Source organism: Danio rerio, chromosome 7 (genome assembly GCF_052040795.2).
Source record: "Danio rerio strain M-AB ecotype USA chromosome 7, GRCz13ab, whole genome shotgun sequence".
In the NCBI taxonomy this organism is placed as follows: Eukaryota; Metazoa; Chordata; class Actinopteri; order Cypriniformes; family Danionidae; genus Danio; species Danio rerio.
This window is the reverse complement of record NC_141027.1, coordinates 5,285,492-5,305,496: the sequence shown is the minus strand read 5'-3', so window position 1 is coordinate 5,305,496 and position 20,005 is coordinate 5,285,492. Positions and strand designations below refer to the sequence as shown.

The 20,005-nt window shown below is 37.9% G+C and overlaps 1 protein-coding gene and 1 long non-coding RNA gene across 2 annotated transcripts in view; one reads left to right on the top strand and one right to left on the bottom strand.

Annotated features, from left to right (window-relative positions):
• Nucleotides 1-20,005, bottom strand: part of LOC147842964 (uncharacterized) — a 277,603-nt gene that overhangs the window by 208,616 nt on the left and 48,982 nt on the right. The window contains exon 5 of the long non-coding RNA XR_015944703.1: nucleotides 14,564-14,683. This is a non-coding gene — a long non-coding RNA (uncharacterized LOC147842964). The remainder of the gene's footprint in view (nucleotides 1-14,563; nucleotides 14,684-20,005) is intronic.
• On the top strand, nucleotides 4,634-19,157 carry LOC147842965 (leukocyte immunoglobulin-like receptor subfamily A member 3). The gene is made up of 11 exons (XM_087260271.1): nucleotides 4,634-4,678; nucleotides 8,700-8,765; nucleotides 10,968-11,258; nucleotides 14,873-15,163; nucleotides 15,499-15,774; nucleotides 15,873-16,223; nucleotides 16,337-16,615; nucleotides 16,731-16,982; nucleotides 17,319-17,561; nucleotides 17,976-18,080; nucleotides 18,207-19,157. The coding sequence occupies exons 1-11, from the start codon at nucleotides 4,648-4,650 to the stop codon at nucleotides 18,233-18,235; spliced, it is 2,214 nt and encodes a 737-aa protein (XP_087116397.1). The 5' UTR covers nucleotides 4,634-4,647; the 3' UTR covers nucleotides 18,236-19,157.

Genomic DNA, 20,005 nt, shown 5'->3' with positions numbered 1-20,005 from the left:
CATAGTTGCCCTGACTACCTTTGAGGACAGTTTTGATTTTTTTCAATCTGCAGAGTTGACGGCAGTAAGGTTGAAAAATTCTGAGCTAATTAAAGATCTTTATGCAATCCTCTTATTAAGTGTGACGTCATGCAAAGCGCTTCCGGGTCCAAGCGCTCTTTTCAACTGAATGGGGAGATTCATGAAATGGTAATAATAAACAATTACAAAGCGATTTAATACTTTCGAAAGTCACGATCGCAGTATATGTCCATGCCTAAAATCCGATGGCCAGAAAGTGATTCATTGTTTTATAAATTGTTAAAATGTTGGTATTTGTTATGCAGCAAGCCCAGAGATTGTTGTGTACACTATGACTTTATGTAAAATTTACTTTAATGTGTGATAGGAATAAAACGTGATCATAAACGAATGATTTCTCCACTCAAGTGAATGGCGGCTTGGACCCGGAAACAGTATTACATACGTCACAAACACGTCACCACTTAACAAGCGGATTCTTTCTTATTTGCAGTTACAGAACGCTCTGATATAATGGATGTCACTGCGGTTAATCTGTTTTCTAATGTTCCTTCTTATCCTTCACTAACAGAACATGATATCAGTGTTATTCATTGCCTATAAACAACATGCATATAGGGTGAGGCCCTAGAAGCGACCTCAATTGCAAAACTGATGTTATTTATACTCAATAGTAATGTTGCTAAACTACATTACAGCTCACCTTGTTTGCTCGTAAACAGATCTGACTGCTAGGGATGTCCCGATACAACGTTTTAACTTCCGATATGATACCGATATTGCAGCCTTCAGTACTAACTGACACCGATACAAATCCGATACAATAATCAGCACAAATCATGAATACTTTACTTTTACCTATTTTGTTGAGTGGAATGTATGAACGGCCAGATCAAACTGAGAACAGAAGTCAGCAACAGTTAGTATGAAAAAAAACAACCAGTTTATTAACTATTGGTTGCATAAATGTGAACCTTTTAGATAAAAATATATAAAAATAATTCAAGAATAAATATTAAGACCCTGAAAAATTTAGGTAAATGCTGGCTCTGGACGCTGCTGGACAGAATTGCTGTAACGGATTTATTACGCATTCCGATATAGTTTTTTTTTTGGACTGATATCGAACCTACAGTACTTCCAATATCAATATCAGATCGGGACATCTCTATGACTGCAGATTTAATTTTTGTACTAATTTTTGTTGTGTTAATACCATTACAAAATCAGACAGTTACTGTTTGCCTCTTATGGAAGACTGCATTGACTGTGTCGGTGCTTTTGTGTATGAATAATATTTAGACACCTTCACATCAGAATAACAGTCAGTATCTGGTGTGAGCATCGTTTGCCTCATGCAGTGCAGCACATCTCCTTCACAGAGTTGATCAGGTTGTTGATTGTGAATTGTTGGTCAACTCCTCTTCAATGGCTGTGTGAAGTTGCTGGATATTGACAGGAACAGGAACACACTGTTGTACACACTGATACAAAGCATCCCAAACATGCTCAATGGGTGACATCCAGTGAATATGCTGTCATTCTAGAACTGGAATGTTATCAGCTTCCTGGAATTATGTACAAATCCTCACAACATGGAGCCGTGCATTATCATGCTGCAAACATGAGGCGGATTAATGACAGCAATGGGTCAATGAGTAACAATGAGTATCAACAACATGCAGCTGTGTTCATGTCCCTAACATACACCAGCTTGTACCATAACCACACCACCACCATGGGCCACTCCATTCACAACATCAACATCAGCAAATCACTCACCCACACAATGCCATACACGCTGTCTGTCATCTGCCCTGTACAGTGAAAACCAGGATACAGCCATGTAAAGAACACCTCTCTAAAGTACCAGACAAAAAGTGCCAAAGTGCCTTTCATTTTGAAGACATGAGGACAACAGCTCTGGTGGACATTCCTGCAGTCAGCATGACGATTCTACACTTCCTCATAATGTGCATCATCTGTGGCATTGTGCTGTAATTAAACTGCACATTTCAGAGTGGCCTTTTATTATGGCCAGCCTAAACCACACCTGTGCAATAATCATCCAGTCTAATCAGCATCTTGATATGCCACACCCGTGAAGTGGATGCATCATCTCTGTAAAGGAGAAGTGCTCAATAACACAGATTTAGACAAATGTTGATAAATATTCTAGAGAACAGGCTTTTTGTGTAATATCTTTAAATTGAGCTCATGAAATTGCACCAACAGATTTTGTTGAGTATGTGTTTGGCCTGTAACCTTTATTTTTGTTAAAGGAGCCTTAAAACGTTTATAAGCTGAACCACTGAAGATTTACAACCTTGTCAGTCAAAATGACGTCAATGAAAGTTTAACACAACCTCTAAAAGTCGTTAATGTCAGCGCAACAGCCTAGTGGTTAGTGCGTCGACATATGGTGCAGTAGCACGATAGGGCATCCTGATATTGAATCCCGGCTCAAGGACATTTCCCTACCCTACCCCTCTCTCTCTTCACTTCCTGTCTAAACACTGTCCTATCCAATAAAAAAAGGCCAAAAATAAATCTAAAAAAAAAAAAAAAAACATTAACGTTTTATCTATGTTTAACTGCTGACATTATTTTAATTTTGTTTCCTTCTTATGCCTGACTTTATGAGCTGCTGCCACTGCCTGATATTAGTTATTCTGTAACACCAGTCAGAAGATAAAATACAGATTCAATGCCAGATCAAGTGTTTTATTTTTAGTCAAATGGCAGCAGAGAGATGAAACACAGCTTGCAGTGAGAAAAAAAATGACAGAGGTGTTTAAGAGGCCTAAAATAAAGAAATAAGCCCATAGTTGTGGTTTGATTTCTGCTCTGTTTCTGCTGTTAGCGCTTTTACAATGTAGATTGTGTCAAAGCAGCTTCACATAAATGGTCATAGTAACTGGATCAGGGTAGTTCAGTTTTTAGTGTTTAAGTTCAGTTCAGTTTAGCTCAGTTCAGTGTGGTTTAATAATCATTACTGAGAGTCCAAACACTGAAGAGCAAATTCATCTGTGTAGCTCTACAGATCCTGAACCATGCAAGCTAGTGGTGACCGCGGAGAGGGAAAAAAAACTTCACCGAGGCACCGATGAAGGAAAAAAAGAGAAACCAGACTCAGTTGGGTACGACCATTTTAATTTTTCCGCATAATCTGAAGACCTCGGGATGAGAATCCCCAGGTGAAAATGAAAAAAAAAAAGAATAATTACATAGCTGCTGTGTATAGTGTATATAAGCAAGATGCAGAAACCTGTGTGGAAACCCGCTAAGTGATGCACTGAGTGTATGCTTTACTAAACAGACAGGTCTTTAATCTAGTTTTGAACTGAGAGAGTGTGTCAGAGCCTCAGACATTAGCAGGACGGCTATTCCAGAGTTTAGGAGCCATAAAGGAGAAGGCTCGACCTCTTTTACTCGACTTTGCTATTCTAGGTACTACCAGAAGCACTGAGTTTTGAGATCTTAAAGAGCGAGTTGGATTGTAGCGAGACAGAAGGTTGGTTAGATAAACAGGAGCTCGATTATTTAGAGCAGTGGTTCAACTGGTTTGGCCATGGGACCCACATTTTTACCTTGTCATCAACCCACGGCCCAAATTTTTAGAACTATAATATAATTTTAGGAATTATAATTCATTTGTATTTAACATACACAAGTAGTGACAGATAAATCATCAAGACTTACTTATAAACAATATTTTATTATTGTCATTAACCAAAATGTCTCAAATTATAGAAATATTACAGAGTAAAAACGACTAAAGTTTGGTTTCTAAAAGTGCTCTTTGTGAGAGCACATCACTACATATGACACACTGAGGTTTTAAGCCTTTTTTGGCATCAATATATGTAAATCCATACTTTACATATTCGGGGTCGTACTTGCGCTTTGACATATTTGTGGCTATAATTAAATGAAAATTCACATGTCAACCGGTACAGTTGTCGCTCGCGCATTTCAAAATAAAAGTCTTATTTAAGCAAAATAGGTTAAAATTAAACAAATGTTGTTTTTTTGACCACACACTCTGCGACCCACCAGTTGAGAAACACTGATTTAGAGCTTTATAGGTGAGGAGTAATATTTTAAATTCAATACGAAACTTAACAGGCAGCCAGTGTAAAGAGGATAAAATTGGGGTGATATGATCATATTTTCTAGACCTGGTCAGAACTCTGGCTGCTGCATTTTGTACTATTTGTCACAATTTACAATAAAGCTTGATTAGTTCATGTTAGTCTATTTATTTACTAAGAATGAACAATCCAACATTCATGATAATTCAACATTAACTAATGCATTATTAGCATCCAAAGTTGAGCTTGTTAAATATAGTTAATGCAGTTAGCAAATATACAGTTTACAAGCACTGAATGATTAAATGATTTCCATTGGTTTTAATAAAGATGAATAAATACTGTAATAAATGTTTTGATCATTGTTTGAACACTGCAGTATTTGACTGAACTAGAGAATCACTCAGAGAAGAAGTGTTTGGCCTACGTTTGGTCAACATTGTTGTCTCCTCCCTCAAGTCTTGGTTTAAACCCAGGAAGTGTGTGATTGAGCAGCCAGCGCTCTGCTAGAACAGTCCATTAGTGTGTCAGGATGGGCTCCAGTGCACTGCCTCTCCTTCTCTGTGAGTATTTGATCAGATTCTCCACTCTTCTGCTCTTTAATACTGTTTTAATCCTTCAGCTGAAGATGAGAGAATGATTGTGCTGTATGTTCTTGTGTTTATTAGTCAGATTTAGTGCTGATGTGTGAAGTGTTGATCAGATACAAGCTTCAGAGATCAGCCATTTATCTGTGCTGTCAGTGTACAATAGAGGCTGCTGGACATCAACATCTGATTGCTTTTGCTTTATATATTATACTTTTAAAACATGCTGGGTTGTTGTAAACCAATGCTGGGTCAAATATGAACAAACCCAACCACTGATTAAAACGTCTCATTTAAATGTTTTTTTAAAGTAACCCAATGTTGGGTTTGTCCATACTCGACCCAGCGTTGGTTTACAACATCCCATATTCTTCCTATTAAGTATTTTTGTGAAAACGAATCATCCAAAGAGGAACAAAAGGTATTTGGTCTTAAAGTGGCTGAATTTCACAGATTAGACACACAAAACCAAAACCAAACACTTTAAAGATGCTGCTTCTGTCAACTTTTTTGGTTTGTTTGTTCGTTTGAGGCATTGGATTTGGTCGATATTGAACAAATTTGGTTAAGCAGCATTTTTAAAGTTGCATCTGCAAACAAATAATGTTCAAGCATTTATCAGAACTGACTTCTCCTTTCTCAGATAATTCATCTGATATTTATAATTAGCTGATCTCATTATATGTTTTTGCATGTATATGAGCAGAGTTCTTTTCATGGTCTTCACAGAAAAACCACAGTTGTGGTCGTCACATGAACATATGAAGACGCAAGATACGTCAAAATCATTACTTCTTTAATGTCTGTTGTCTCTCTCTGGTGAAATATTTTGATTGAACCTATACCTGCATTGCAATCCTAAATTGGTTTTATAAATTGCAAATATATATATATATATTATTGCAATAAATTTAAATATATTTGTAAATGAAGGATTGGTTTGCAGTTTATAGGCGTCTTCACACCTGGTTTATTTGAGCACTGCAGGCAACAAGTACGTCAACAACACCAATGATCTCAGACTTCCTCTAAAACATGGTGCACGCACATATACTTCATGGAAACAAACAAAAAAAAAAAGTTCCAATAAGGTCAAAAGTTCTGGTATTGTTACTCTATAGCTATAATTGCTACCTGATGGATGCATGTACAATGTGATGAATATAAGATACACACAGACACACACACACTGCACACAACAACATTTTAAAACCCTTTTTGGTCAGATTACATCTATAAACACTGAGGTCTCTCAGAGTGACAAATGTGTCCAATCTTGTCTAAGAGGTTGATATAAAAATAATGTAATGGTATTGATAGTGACCCGGCCTGATGAAAGTCTTTAGGTGACGGGTGTGTAAAAATAGCAGGATGCTGTGAAAAACAGTCTCTTTCTCTCTATCTCATTTGTGCAAAGTGCATTAAATTATTAACAGTTCTGCAAACATTGAGAAAAGTAAAATAAAATAAAAAAATAAAAAAACCTTCAGTACTAAGATCTTTAATTACATTTCCCAACAAACACACACAGACTCACTTGTACTTTGCTGAGGGAAACCTTCTCTCTCTTATTCTTTTCCACAATATCTTGTTATTTTTCCAATATGCTCAACTGATGGTCTTAAAGGTCTGACAGATCTATGTTATCTTCAGCAGGACTATAAAACAGGTTTGATGAATTAAGATCATTTGTGATCTGTGTTACGTCTATACATTATTAAAGGTTGTGTGCACGTAACACAGTTCTGATAATGTGATCTCGTCATGCTCTGTTGATTTTCTTGTGGACATCAATCATTGAAAGTTTCAATCAAAAATCATTTTATCCCTCTGCAGCACATATTATGATAGATCTATACAAATATTTGTCTGTTCTTCAGGATCACGTCAGGCAGATGGCAGGCAGGTGAACACAGTATAAAATAGAGGCGAGGAGTGGGAGAGAAACTGCTGCCTTTGCGCTACAGTTAGTCTCAAGTCATGCTCTGTTGATTTTCTTGTGGACAACAATCATTGAACGTGTCGATTAAACATCATTTTAACCCTCTACTGCATGCATTATGACAGATCTATAACAAAACATTAGACTTTTTCCTTTTCTTAAAATGGCTCAACTTGAAATTTAAAAAATAATAATAATAACGATAATAATAAAAATTGGGGGATTTTTAAGGTTTATTTTGTGATGTTGCCATATGAAAACAGCATCAAACAGTGGATCTATCTTAGAAATTTCAAATTTACTCATTTCCTTATAAATAATAATATTGTTGTTAGAAATGATTTAACTGGTGTTGCAGTATTATCAGCTTTAACACAGAACTGATAAATAACACCTTATACATACTGTCCAACAACTGATATTCCAACAGCTTTCATTTATTCATTATTTTTGCTGAATAATATTGAAAACAAACATAATATTGTATAATCATGTATAGAACATTCTGTAGGCATAAATATTTCCTCCAGTAAATATTAAAACAAATAAAAAAACAAGTCTTATATATACAGATGCATCAGACTAATGTAGCTATTAGCTAACGATATTTCTATATTTTACTATACAGTATACTACACTGGTCCTAACTGCCTCTGAGCTAACTAACCTAAACTGTCTCCATCACTGCTCTTATCAAATGTCCAGTCTGCATCATTCTCATGGTCACTAAACCCATCTCATCTTCAATTTCATCTTCAGGAAGAGCCAGTTCTGTCCATTTCTTCTTTCACTTACCCTAGAACATGGTGGTGCTCGCTAATACACTGCTCCCTGTATTCCTATCTAATCAAAAGTATTCGCACAATGCAAATTCCATAAACATATGACTAATCAACATTATATCACTAGCATTCATGTTGTTATTGTTACAACTTGTATAACACTGCTGACCTTGCTAGCTAGCTAACCTACTGCAATATTGCACATTCCACTACTGCACAGTGTTGCCATTTGGCTAAACACATTTGATCGATTTACAACACAACTAATTTGATCAACTTTGAGTTGTGAATATGTCATCATAACTCACTGGAGGTGAAACTTCTCACAATAAACTGCCAGAAACTGTCACTGAAAAACACCGTCATGTGACTTAACCAAAGCACATCATTGGCTACACAAAGTTCCTCTCTTTCCAAAAAAAAAAAATTAAAAAATATTAGAACGTTAGTCTTATAAAACAGTGGCAGGGAAATGAACATAAATATCATGCTGCCATATGGTAACACTGTGCAGTAGAGGGGTAAAGAAATATTAGCATGGACGCGAGTGAAGTCCAATTCCTAATACGTGCATGAGTCAAGTCTGAGTCCAAATCCACAAGTATGCAAATGGCTGCCCACTGCTCCAGATGTTTGTTCACTGCTCTGAGTGGGTGTGTGTGTGCACTTGAATGTGTTTAATACAGAGCACAAATTCAGAGTAAGGGTCTCTTACCAATATTTATTTTCTTTTCATGCGCCACCTCATTTCCTTTCTTTCGCTCTTTTTAAATCGCACTTAATTTTCGTATTCATTTTTTCATTGCTCCCTTATTATAGACAAAGCATTCTCTGTCTGGTTTATTCAGACTATATTCTCAGTTTTAATTGTAAATACTGTAACTGTTTTTTTTTTTTTTTGTTACTGTAAAAAAAAGAAATTTGATCACACCACATGATCTGCCATCACTGCAGCAAAACTACAAGAGCCCTGAAGAGTCGGACTCAACGGCTTCATCCTCAACTCTGAGCCTCACTGTGCTCAGCTGATCTCTTTGACTGATGTCTGCAATTAGAGTTCAAGTTGATCACACCTATGGTTTGTTAGATTGTGCTGTATAATTAAGTTGATGGCTTTGATAAATAAATGAACAAAATAAATGGGCAGCAGCCGGATCCTCCTTCAGATGTTGCAGTTGTAAAACAGAAAAGCACTTGCAGTTTTAACTCTTGATGTGTTTCAGTGATCTGCATTGTGTTTAATAATACATCATATGTGTGTTTCTGCTTTTAGTGCTGATCTCCATCCTTCACTCTGGACTGACTCAAGACAGTAATCCTGGTTCTGAAGACACTGGAGGTACTGTGAAATACTGCAGTAAATATAAACAAGTGTGAATGATGCTGTAGTTTGTGTTTTGTAGTTTATGCAGTGATACATCAAGATACCACATCTGTCTCTGAATTATGTTTTGCCTTCATATATTTTGGTCATCATTAATGAAGCTGTAAGAGCTGTTTTAGTGTTTGCTTTTTTTGCAATTCTTTGTTTGACCACTGGGTGGAGTTCTGTACAGTTCTGAATGGTAATATAGGCGGGCAAAGAAAAGGAAAACAGGTGTGAGATCAGGGCAAACTGGTCAACACTGGGATGTGAAAATAAGGTATTTGCCCACCATAATCCCCAACAAATGATTCAGATTTTGTTTTTTGTTTGATTAAATTAAATAACAGAGGTGTCATTTTAAAAAAATGCACTCATCTAAAATTATAATGAAAGCATTCGATTTCATTTAGGACAAAATTAGTTGTGTTTAAAAAAAAACACCAAGATCGACATCTTTAGATATTATTATTATTATTAATATTATTATTAATTATGTGTATGTCTGTTTAAACACGCACCCTGAACCCAGACTTTTGCTCCGCTTCAAATCGCATGTCCAGAATCCGTTTAGGAAACGCCGTCTATTTATCACCATGGAGCGCGTCAGCTGACAGTCATGTCAATATATCTGTTTTGAGCATTGCATATGAAGGGGAGACGGCACCTGTAATCTAAAGGAAAGGGAATCCTGCCGGTTTATATTGATTTTAAAGTTATTCTGCCTAAACAAAGCGAAAGTACAGAACAGACTCACGTTTAAGAGCAAGGGGCGACCCCTGGTGGTTCAACAGTATGTGTCGCGTATACGAAGGCTCGGCTATTTAATGTTTATTTGCCACTCTTCAGAAAAAAACTGAAAACATGAGAAAAATACAGGAAAATACCTTTACAGGATGATGAAGGGATAGATCTGTAAAATACGGGAGAATCTCTGGGAAAATGGGAGGGTTGACAGGTATGGTTCAGGGAGAGCAACATTTTTGATTGAGTTCATGATGCAGCAGAACGGAGTTAGAAACCTGAACTGTATAAGCTGTGTGATAAATAAACCCTGATAAAGCTGCATTGCTGGAGAACAACATCTAATATTTGGACCGCACACATCAGAGAGTAGCCGAATACACAGGTGACAAAACTACTATGTGTGTTACTAGAGCATCATCTGTTTCTGTAGATCTTCATAATGATGAAGAAACTGCTGTAAAAACAGAGAGAGATGGAAGACAAACACCGACTGAGCAAGATTACAGACATGTAGATTACAGAGTCCAACTGTAAATCCACCCATAACACACACAGTTGATCACTGATCATTCACAAATCATTATTGTTTCTCCGATTAGTTAAGGGTTTAAAAGGATATTCAGCATCACTTTGATATACGCATATTGGTTTTTCTCTTATTGTTTAATAATGGGTTGAGGAGTAAGAGTTGTTGTTCAAGAAAATAATCAAAATGAACAACCTTAACTTTTCTGGGTAAAGTATTTGCCGTGTGTGCCCGTCTGCTAATCTACTGAGTAAGAGGATGTTTGTAGTATGAACCAGTGCAGAATGATAATGTGTGTCAATACAAAATAATACAAAAGTCACAAACATTCACAATCGCAGACATCAGATCCACAGCAGATTTAATAGCACATATGAACATGGCACAAATCAGAAAAGAAAAGATCAGATTTGAGTTTGTGCTGTTCACACTGTCAACAGATCCACATCACATATGGAGGAAAAATATGTGTCTGTCAGTGGAGAATACAGCTGTAGAGGAGAGAGATCAGACATCAGTGCTGCTGTTACACTGACTGATCATATTAACGTCTCTTTAATGCTGGTTTAACATCAGTATTTTCTCACACTATTATTGTTGATCAGCTGGAGTAACTTTACATCTGCTCAATCCACCTGAAGTTCCTCCATACACCCTGGTTTGTGGAGAAACTGCTGTGTTGGGCAGATACTGAGTTATTATTAGTCATTTATTTATTCTTTATAATGTGCTTTAAAAGGAAAAGGTTCAGCTTTTTATATTTCTGAAAGGTTTCAGATATTGAAAATCCCCATTAAAGCAGATCTACAGACAAAACTTAAAGTTATAAAACACACATAGAATTTACAGTTATTTTCACTGAAGGAGCTGCTTGACTCACTTCCTGTTTCTATCTTTCTCCTCAGCTTTACCCAGACCTACAGTGACTGTGACACCAGACAGTGCTGTATTCACTGGACAGACAGTCAATCTGAAGTGTGTGATTAAGTCTGATCACAGTGACTGGACATATGAGTGGTATAAAGACAGAAACAGTGTAAAGTTACAGTCTGATGGTCATTACACTGTAAACAGAGACACTCTCACTATCAGAGGAGCTGCTGAGTCTGATCAGGGTCAGTACTGGTGTAAAGGACAGAGATCTGGAAGACCAAACTCAACACAATCAAGCTCTGCTGTTTCTCTCTCAGTGAAGGGTGAGTTCAATATTATTGTAACTTTACATTCAGTCAAAACAATATGTAGGATTAACAACAAAAACACAAAAGCTTCTGTGTTTTAGTAACTCTACTATTACAGAGCTGAATACAGTCACAGTTCAGTTATTAATGAGAGGAAAAGCTGCATTTTCAGACTCTTAGGACTGACAATAAACCTGTGAGTGAACAGAAACACTCAACTCAAGTTGTTGTCGAGTCACTCTGAACTGATTCATGTCTCATGGATAAAAACTAAATGTATTGCCTATAATTATACAAAATTAAGGTTTAAACACAAAATAAGAGTGACAGCACATTAAATATGGCTAAACCAGAAAGACATATAATAGAGCATTGAGGTTTATATATTACTAAATAAAATAAAATAAATAAAGACAGTGGCTAGATTAGGTAGGAGTGGGAGAAAAATGCATCAAAATCCTTCTTTTTTTTTTAAATTTTAAATAATTTTTTAGGGTTTTCACCTTTATTTGGACAGAACAGTGGAGATTTTACAGACAGGAAAGAGTGGGGAGCAGAGATAGGGGAAGGAATGGCAAAGGACCTCGAGTCGGGAATCGAACTTGGGTGTCTGTTAGCACCTTTGTGCTATGTGTCGACGCACTAACCACTAGGCTATTGGCGCCGACTCAATATCTTTCTTCAACGCTCAAATTAGATCACAATGATGCAGGCCTGCAAAGACACATTAGGAAATACAGCAGAGGCATGGTGCTGCGCTTCTCATCTGTTGTATAGCGGCTCACAGCTTGTGTTCATGCAGGTTGTGAATGACAGTGAAAGTGTTGCAAATCAATGCACCATCACTGTTTTCAAGCTGTTTTATGCTTTAACCTCAACACTAGTATCTTGCTAAATAAGATATTAAAATATTATTTACTGTCATCATGGCAAAAAAAAAAGTAGTTCGTTATTAGAAATTAGATGGTTGGCACAGTGGCCTCATAGCAAGAAGGTCACTGGTTCAAGTCCCGGCTAGGCCAGTTGGCATTTCTGTGTGGAGTTTGCATGGTCTCCCCGTGTCGGTGTGGGTTTCCTCCGGGTGAATTGGATGAAGTAAATTGGCCGTAATGTATTAGTGCCAGCAGCTAGCTCTCTGCAACTCTCACATGGTCGCCCACTAAGCTAAGCAGGGCTGCGCCCGGTCAGTACCTGGATGGGAGACCACATGGGAAAGCTAGGTTTCTGCCGGAAGTGGTGTTAGTGAGGCCAGCAGGGGGCGCTCAACCTGTGGTCTGTGTGAGTCCTAATGCCCCAGTATAGTGACGGGAACTCTATACTGTTCAGTTGAGTGCCATCTTTCGGATGAGACTTTAAACTGAGGTCCTGACTCTCTGTGGTCGTTAGAAATCCCAGGATGTCCTTTGAAAAAGAGTAGGGGTTTAACCCCAACATCCTGGCCAAATCTACCCTCTGGCCTCTGTCCATCATGGCCTCCTAACCCTCCTCATATCATAATTGGCTTCATCATTCTGTCTCCTCTCCACCAATCAGCTGGTGTCTGGTGCAAAGTGGCTGCCGTCGCGTCATCCAGGTGGATGCTGCACGCTGGTGGTGGATGAGGAGATTTCCCCCAATGTGTAAAGCGCTTTGAGTACCCAGAAAAGCGCTATATAAATGTAAGGAATTATTATTATTATGTGTGAGAGAGTGTATGGGTGTGGGTTGCAGCTTGAAGGGCATCCATAGTATAATACATATGCTGGAATAGTTAGCGGTTCATTCTGCTGTGGCGACCCCTGATAAATAGAGGACTAAGCTGAAGAAAAATGAATGAATGTCTGTCTCTCAAATGTCTCTAATATCAGATATTTTAATATTAAATCTAGAGCTCGTTTATCCTGAATAATCATGTTTATGGTGGCAGTACTGACAATCCAGTGAAACTCCAATCATTAAACAAAAGAATGCACTGTAGGTAAAATTAAGGAACAAAATATACCAAATGAAATTTGTTTTAAAAAGATAATTTTTCTATTAAACACATACAAATTATATTTTTGTTTATGGCCGTCCGCTAGCCTACTCAATTGTGCTGTGATGATTTGTTTCACTCCGTATAAAATAAGGATTTAATAATGCTTTACTGTAATTGCTGTATCACAGAACTCTGTCATATATTTGCAGTTTATATATAGATTTGTAATCATTTTAAAGATGTCTTGAGTATCGGATTTTTCACTGGTGCTGATGTGCGTTATTTTTTTGATGTGACTTCTTTGGGAAATAATGCTCGTCGTAGACGTCACAGGATAATTGATCATGCAACGTGTAGTCTGGCACATTTGTTACCCACAACAAGTCAAGATTTTATCAAGAGCAAAAAGAAAACTCAAAATCTGACACAGTGACTTTCAGAACTGACAACAAACATTGTGTGATCTGACCGGGCTTAAGGAGAGAATTGATTTAAAAGCAGGATAAAAAAAAAAATCTCGGCTTAAAGCTGCACTTATTCATCCCAGTCATAATTTACAAGCCCAAATCAGAAAACGTTGGGACAATGTGGAAAACACAAATAAAAAAAAGAAAGAGTGAAGTGATTTCAAGATGTATTTGACTGGAATCTCATTGCAGACAACACAACAAACATGATTTAATGTGTTCCCCATGATTTTTATTGTTGTTGTGTTTTTTTCTTTAAAATAAACTTCACCATTTTGCTTACAACACATTTCTCTAATTATTATCGAACATTCCTTTAATTTTGTCACATATCTGTTGGCAAACTAATGATCATCTGCCCATCTTTGCTCCTAAAGGACTAAACCTTTCTTGGATGCTGCTTTTGTACTGAATCATAACTACAATAATCTGTTGACCTCACCTGTTTCAAATCACATCATTATTTAACCTTTTACCTGATTACCAGCCCTAAACTGCTCCCATCACTACTGTTTTAAAATGTGTTCAAGAACCAAAATTGAAATACGTGTTTATTTGAAAAAATAAATAAATAAAAATCACATGGAACACATTAAATCATGTTTGTTTTTATTGTCTGCAAGGAAATACAAATCAAAGTAAATTTAGAAATCACCAGTTTCTTTTCGTTATTTGTGTTTTCCATTCTGTCCCAACTTTTTCTGATTTGGGGTTGTATAAAAGGACAAAAACATCTAATCTAATTCAACCCCATTTCTGATATTATACCAAATACCAAAACTTTTGTTAACTATATTTTATGCCCTTAAAGTAATAAACAAAAACATAATTAAAAAGACTTGAGTGAGAGTTCATTACAGATGAGCTTTGATGATGAAGAGACTGAAAAGACTTACAGATGCTGCTGTTGAATGAGTTGCTGAAGTCTTCAGTCTGTTGAAGCTCATTCAGATTCAGCTGCTCCTCATATCAGCTTGTAGTTGGAGGTCTTCAGCTCTCCTTCTTCATTCTGCTTTCTGTGGAGAGTCAGAGGTGTTTGAGGACCAGAAAACACTCACATGACTAAACTAATGACAACACTAAAGAACCACAAATATTATCAAAAATGTGCAAATTATTCAAGATTTGTGAATAATTTACACAATACTGTTATATTTACTGAAACAGCTGATTAAGTCACTTTATGCTTTTGTCTTTCTCTTCAGCTTTACCCAGATCTACAGTGACTGTGATACCAGACAGTGCTGTATTCACTGGAGAGACAGTCAATCTGACGTGTGTGATAACACTTTACTACAGTAACTGGAGATATGAGTGGTATAAAGACAGGAACAGTGTAAAGTTACAGTCTGATGGTCATTACACTGTAAACAGAGACACTCTCACTATCAGAGGAGCTGCTGAGTCTGATCAGGGTCAGTACTGGTGTAAAGGACAGAGATCTGGAAGACCAAACTCATCACAATCAAGCTCTGCTGTTTCTCTCTCAGTAAAGCGTGAGTTCAATATTATTGTCCTTATAAACGTTCTCTATGATCACATATCCAGTAAAGAAACTGTATTTTTATAAAGCACCATACATGTTCTTCCAATGCAATGTCTAATGTATTTAAAATTAAAATATATTCATTTACTGAATCTGAATTCTACACTGGACTGGGTCTATTCTTGGTTATTAGAATTATTAAGCAATTCACTTTCAGTCATGATGTTCAGATTCATATACATCTCAGACCATTACCCAATGATGTGCTGACTGCAGATTTGAACCTGTTTAACTGCAGATGAACTCTGACTTTGAGGATCTGAATCTGTTCTTGTTCTCCTGCAGATTTAAAGCCAAAGCCTGAACTCAGATCAGATCCTGCAGGAGCTGCACTGACTGGAAACACAGTGACTTTGACCTGTAACACTGATCTGTCCACCGGATGGGACTTTTACTGGTACAAAAACACACAAGACTCTGAGATAAAGACGACAAGAACAAACTCCTACAGCATGAAGATTGATTCAGTGTCTGATGGAGGCCAGTACTGGTGTAGAGCTGGAAGAGGAGAACCAGTCTATTACACACAATACAGTGATGAACTGACACTCAGTGTTACAGGTGAGAGAAAACACAGTGTGTGATTCAGTATATCTGTATATCTACAGCACTTCTACAACTCTCAATCAAGACTAATGCAGTAAACTGTGTTTGTACAGAGAGTCCTAAAGCTGTGGTGACGGTGCGGCCTGATGAACATGTGTTCAGAGGAGAAACAGTCACTCTCAGATGTGATATAAAGTGGAGAGGAAACACTGAGTGGACATACAGATGGCAAATAGACAAACCACAGACAGCAGACAAACCCATCAACCCCTGTACCAGACCAGACTGCTGCACCAGTGGAACCAACCAACAACACTACAGAACTGCTGTGAGCCGGTGCTCAGCACAAGAGTTGAAGATCAGCCGTGTTGAGGTCTTTCACCGTGGTAAATACAGCTGTACAGGACAGATGGACACTCAAAGCTCTCAGCGCAGTGATGCTGTTGCTCTGACTGTGTCTTCAGGTGAGTGTGTGTGTGTAAGTGTGTGTGTGTGTGTGTGTGTGTGTGTGTGTTCAGTATTATCAGAGTCTGTATCTGCTCCTCTATGGCTCTGTAACTCCTCCTGTTTGGTTCAGATGAAGCTCAGGCAGCAGTGCGAGTGTCTCCACAGCCGTGGCTCACTGAAGGACACTCGGTGACTCTGATCTGTGAGGTTCCAGGCTCCTCTACAGGCTGGACGTTCAGCTGGTTCAGAGATGCTGATTATCTGTCAGACAGCAGCAGAGGAGCTGGAGGCTCTTACACTCTCAGTCCTGCTGCTCTACAGCACACAGGAGTTTATACGTGCAGAGCAGAGAGAGGAGAACCAGCCTATTCCTCACAGAACAGCAGCGCACAGCCACTGTGGGTCACTGGTGAGGGAAATCAGCTTTCAGCAGCTGTCAGAGCTGTTGTTGATCTCGAATGTGCCAGTAGGTTTATGTCAGTGACAGCAGCAGTATATTTGTCTGCGTTTGCTCTCTGTCTCAGGTGTTTCTGCTTCAGTGCGTCTGGTGCTCAGGCCCAGCAGAAGTCAACACTTCTCCTCTGACTCTCTCTCTCTGAGCTGTGACTCTGCTGGATGGACAGTGAGAAGATTCACACACACAAACACACAAGATTGTTCAGCACAAACAGGATCTACGTGTGGAATCCAGTCTCTCAGCACATCTGACACTGGAGTTTACTGGTGTGAGTCTAAATCTGGAGAGAAACGCCATCCTCTGAACATCACTGTACATGGTGAGTGCTGTTACTAAAACCACAGCATCTACACACATTCACATCTCAATTACACACACACACATTCTCATATCACTGTTTTCTGTAAAGCCAATCAGAGACTTGAATTGATTAACCTGATTATTATTTTGTCATTGGTTAAAAATCTGACTACAATTAACATCAATTTATAACTGTTTTATATGAGGCTCAAGGAGGTTCTTAATTCATAAAACTGCAGATATGAATAGTTTAGTCATATATTGAGACTAAACAGATGTGTGTTGTGCTGTGTTGTGTTGTGTTGTGCTGTGTTGTGCTGTGTTGTGTTGTGTTGTGTTGTGTTGTGTTGTGTAGATGGTGCTGTGATTCTGGCGAGTTCTGCTGATCCTGTGATTGAGGGAGAAACTCTGACTCTACACTGTTTACATCGATCTACACACTCCTCCATCCTCACAGCTGATTTCTATAAAGACGGATCACTGATCCAGAATCAGACAGGAGAGATGAGCATCCCTACTGTCTCAAAGTCTGATGAGGGTTTCTACAACTGTGAAACAGAGAGCAGAGAGTCGCCGCACAGCTGGATCTCAGTCAGAGGTGAGACTCACTGCAGATCTCCGACAGATCATTAATAAAATCAAATCTGTCTGGAGGAAACCCGCACCAACATGGGGAGAACAACTCCACACAAAAATGGCAACTGACCCAGCCGGGACTCGAACCAGCAACCTTCTTGCTGTGAGGCGACAGTGCTAACCACTGAGCCACTGTGAGGCAGTAAAATATTGATATAATACAACTCAAATTGTAATGAATAATAATGATTTCAGGTTTGCAGAGTAAATGGTGGTGAGACGGAAACATATTACAGTTTTGACTCTTTACTACAGTAAATGGAGTTTAAAAATGATGTCTTCTGTTCCTCAGTGCTATTTCAGCTTTAGGTTTGCTCAGAGAACTTTTTCACAAGCCCTTTGTAATGTTGCTCAAATTTCTTATTTTCATTGTCAGGTTCAGATCAGATTTCTGTCTACAAGATTGTCAGTTTTCTTCTGGCAGTTTGTGTGTATCTGCTCGCGACAGCTGTACTGATCTACAAATACATCAGAGCGAGAGGTACAGATACTGTCTGCTCTTTATATTACACAGATCAATGTCAATATAAACACATGATGATCATTACAATAATAATAAACTTCAATAAACTTGATAATAAAACAAGTCTTCATTTAATTTCTCCAGCTCATCTACACTGTGTGTGTTCAGATTGAGAAACCCACATCAACACATGGAGGACATGAAAACAACACAGAAACACCTTCTGACTCAAACAGGACTCAAACCAGAGACCTTCTCACTCTTCACTGAGCCAACATGTGCCTTACATGATGAAAATAAATGCGTTGAGTGTATTTCAGAGCTCTATCTGTTGAAGAGGAAAGCCAATATTAACAGAGAAAGAGATGTCAGTCTGATATTATATTAATCCCATAACTAATAATATGAGTTTACAGTCTGGTTTTCACACACTCCTCAGCACTGAGACAGCACTTTTTAAAGTTATCAATAACCTCCTCAAGACTTCTGACTCTGTTAGCTTGTTGTTTCCTCTGCTTTCCACAGTTTTCACAGTATTCTGATCTCACGACTCGAAGCTCTTGGTGTTTCTGGCACTGCTCTATCTTGGTTTATTCAAATCTGTCTGACCGTCAACATTATATCACTATCTGCTAGTTTAACTTTCACTGTTATGCAGACGACACCCACCTTTACATCAACAGTGTTAATATTGCTGGTTCTTTAGTTCAGCCTTCCACTTACATTAAATATCTGGGTATAATCTTTGACTCTTCTCCTTCGTTCCTCACATTTCATCTCTCACTAAATCGTCTTCAATCTTTTAATCTATCATCTTCTTCAATCCAAGATATTCTCAACAGGAAAATCGGTAGGATATCTTTTCTTCAACACCTTTGTGATCTTGTAATTCTTGGTTTGTTTTCTGATTGATGGCTGTATGATATGATTATAATTGTATGATTATGTTTTATGTTGTTAACTTTTTTTTTTTACTTTTATTATTAACATGCTCATTTTGTTGTTAAATTGTGTTTGTAATATTTGATTTACCTAATGTTTATTTACTTTAATGTCTATTTTATGCTTATCAAATAAACATGGTTTGTAAATATTTGTTCTGCTTGTGTGTAGACTTTATATTTGTGAAGTTATGATTACAGTACAGATGTTACTACTTCAATGTGTTCCTTATGCCGCCATTCATACCGCGGCGACGGCGGTACTTGATGCGCCAGCAGCTTTTGACCGCTGGGTGGCAGTTTAACCACAGATATTCAGCTTTGCCTTTTCACAACACTAAACAGACTTTTCTTTGCGTACCTTATGTGATCAGATGTGGTCAATTAAAATATAATTTTGATTTAGTTTTCTTATAGTGATAAACATGATCTTACCAGGGCTTAAAGTATTCCGGCACCATGCCGGATCTCCGGCGTGCGGCCGTGAGAGAAAAAAAACATAGAGCTTGCACATGCGGTTTAGTTGGGGATGCTCAAAATAACTGATTAAGCAATAACTGAAAGGGTGCGTTTGTAACCGATGAATGGTATCAGTTAAACGATTAAAATATGCTTTATACATTTTTAAAGTTTGGCTGCATACGGGGCATCTGTTTAATGGTTTACTGACTGCCGCCAGTGTTTTACGCTCTGCTTATGCTTGCTCAGCGCGCTTTAAGTTTTGCCGTTGCGCGCTGTGTGCTCGAGTGGAAAAAGCGTGTTACCTCTGTTTCATTGTTCAGTCAAATGAAAGCACTGCAGGCTTTCTGTTGAGGTGACAGCGGGGTTTGGGTTGTCAATGTGAGTACGATAAACTTTTAAAGACTGAGGAGAGACTTGTGGTCACTGTTTCAAGTTATCCAGAGCTGTATTTATAGATCTTAAATATCACAATATTATTAAAATTACAATTATAACATCGACAGCAACTCGACTCGCGCACACCAGCTAATTCAGTCGTTT

Coding starts and splice junctions, on each gene's coding strand:
- LOC147842965 (XM_087260271.1), top strand. CDS start 4,648: ATGGGCTCCAGTGCACTGCCTCTCCTTCTCT. Junction 15,164..15,498: donor TGTTTCTCTCTCAGTAAAGC/GTGAGTTCAATA, acceptor GTTCTCCTGCAG/ATTTAAAGCCAAAGCCTGAA. Junction 18,081..18,206: donor CAAATACATCAGAGCGAGAG/GTACAGATACTG, acceptor TAATTTCTCCAG/CTCATCTACACTGTGTGTGT.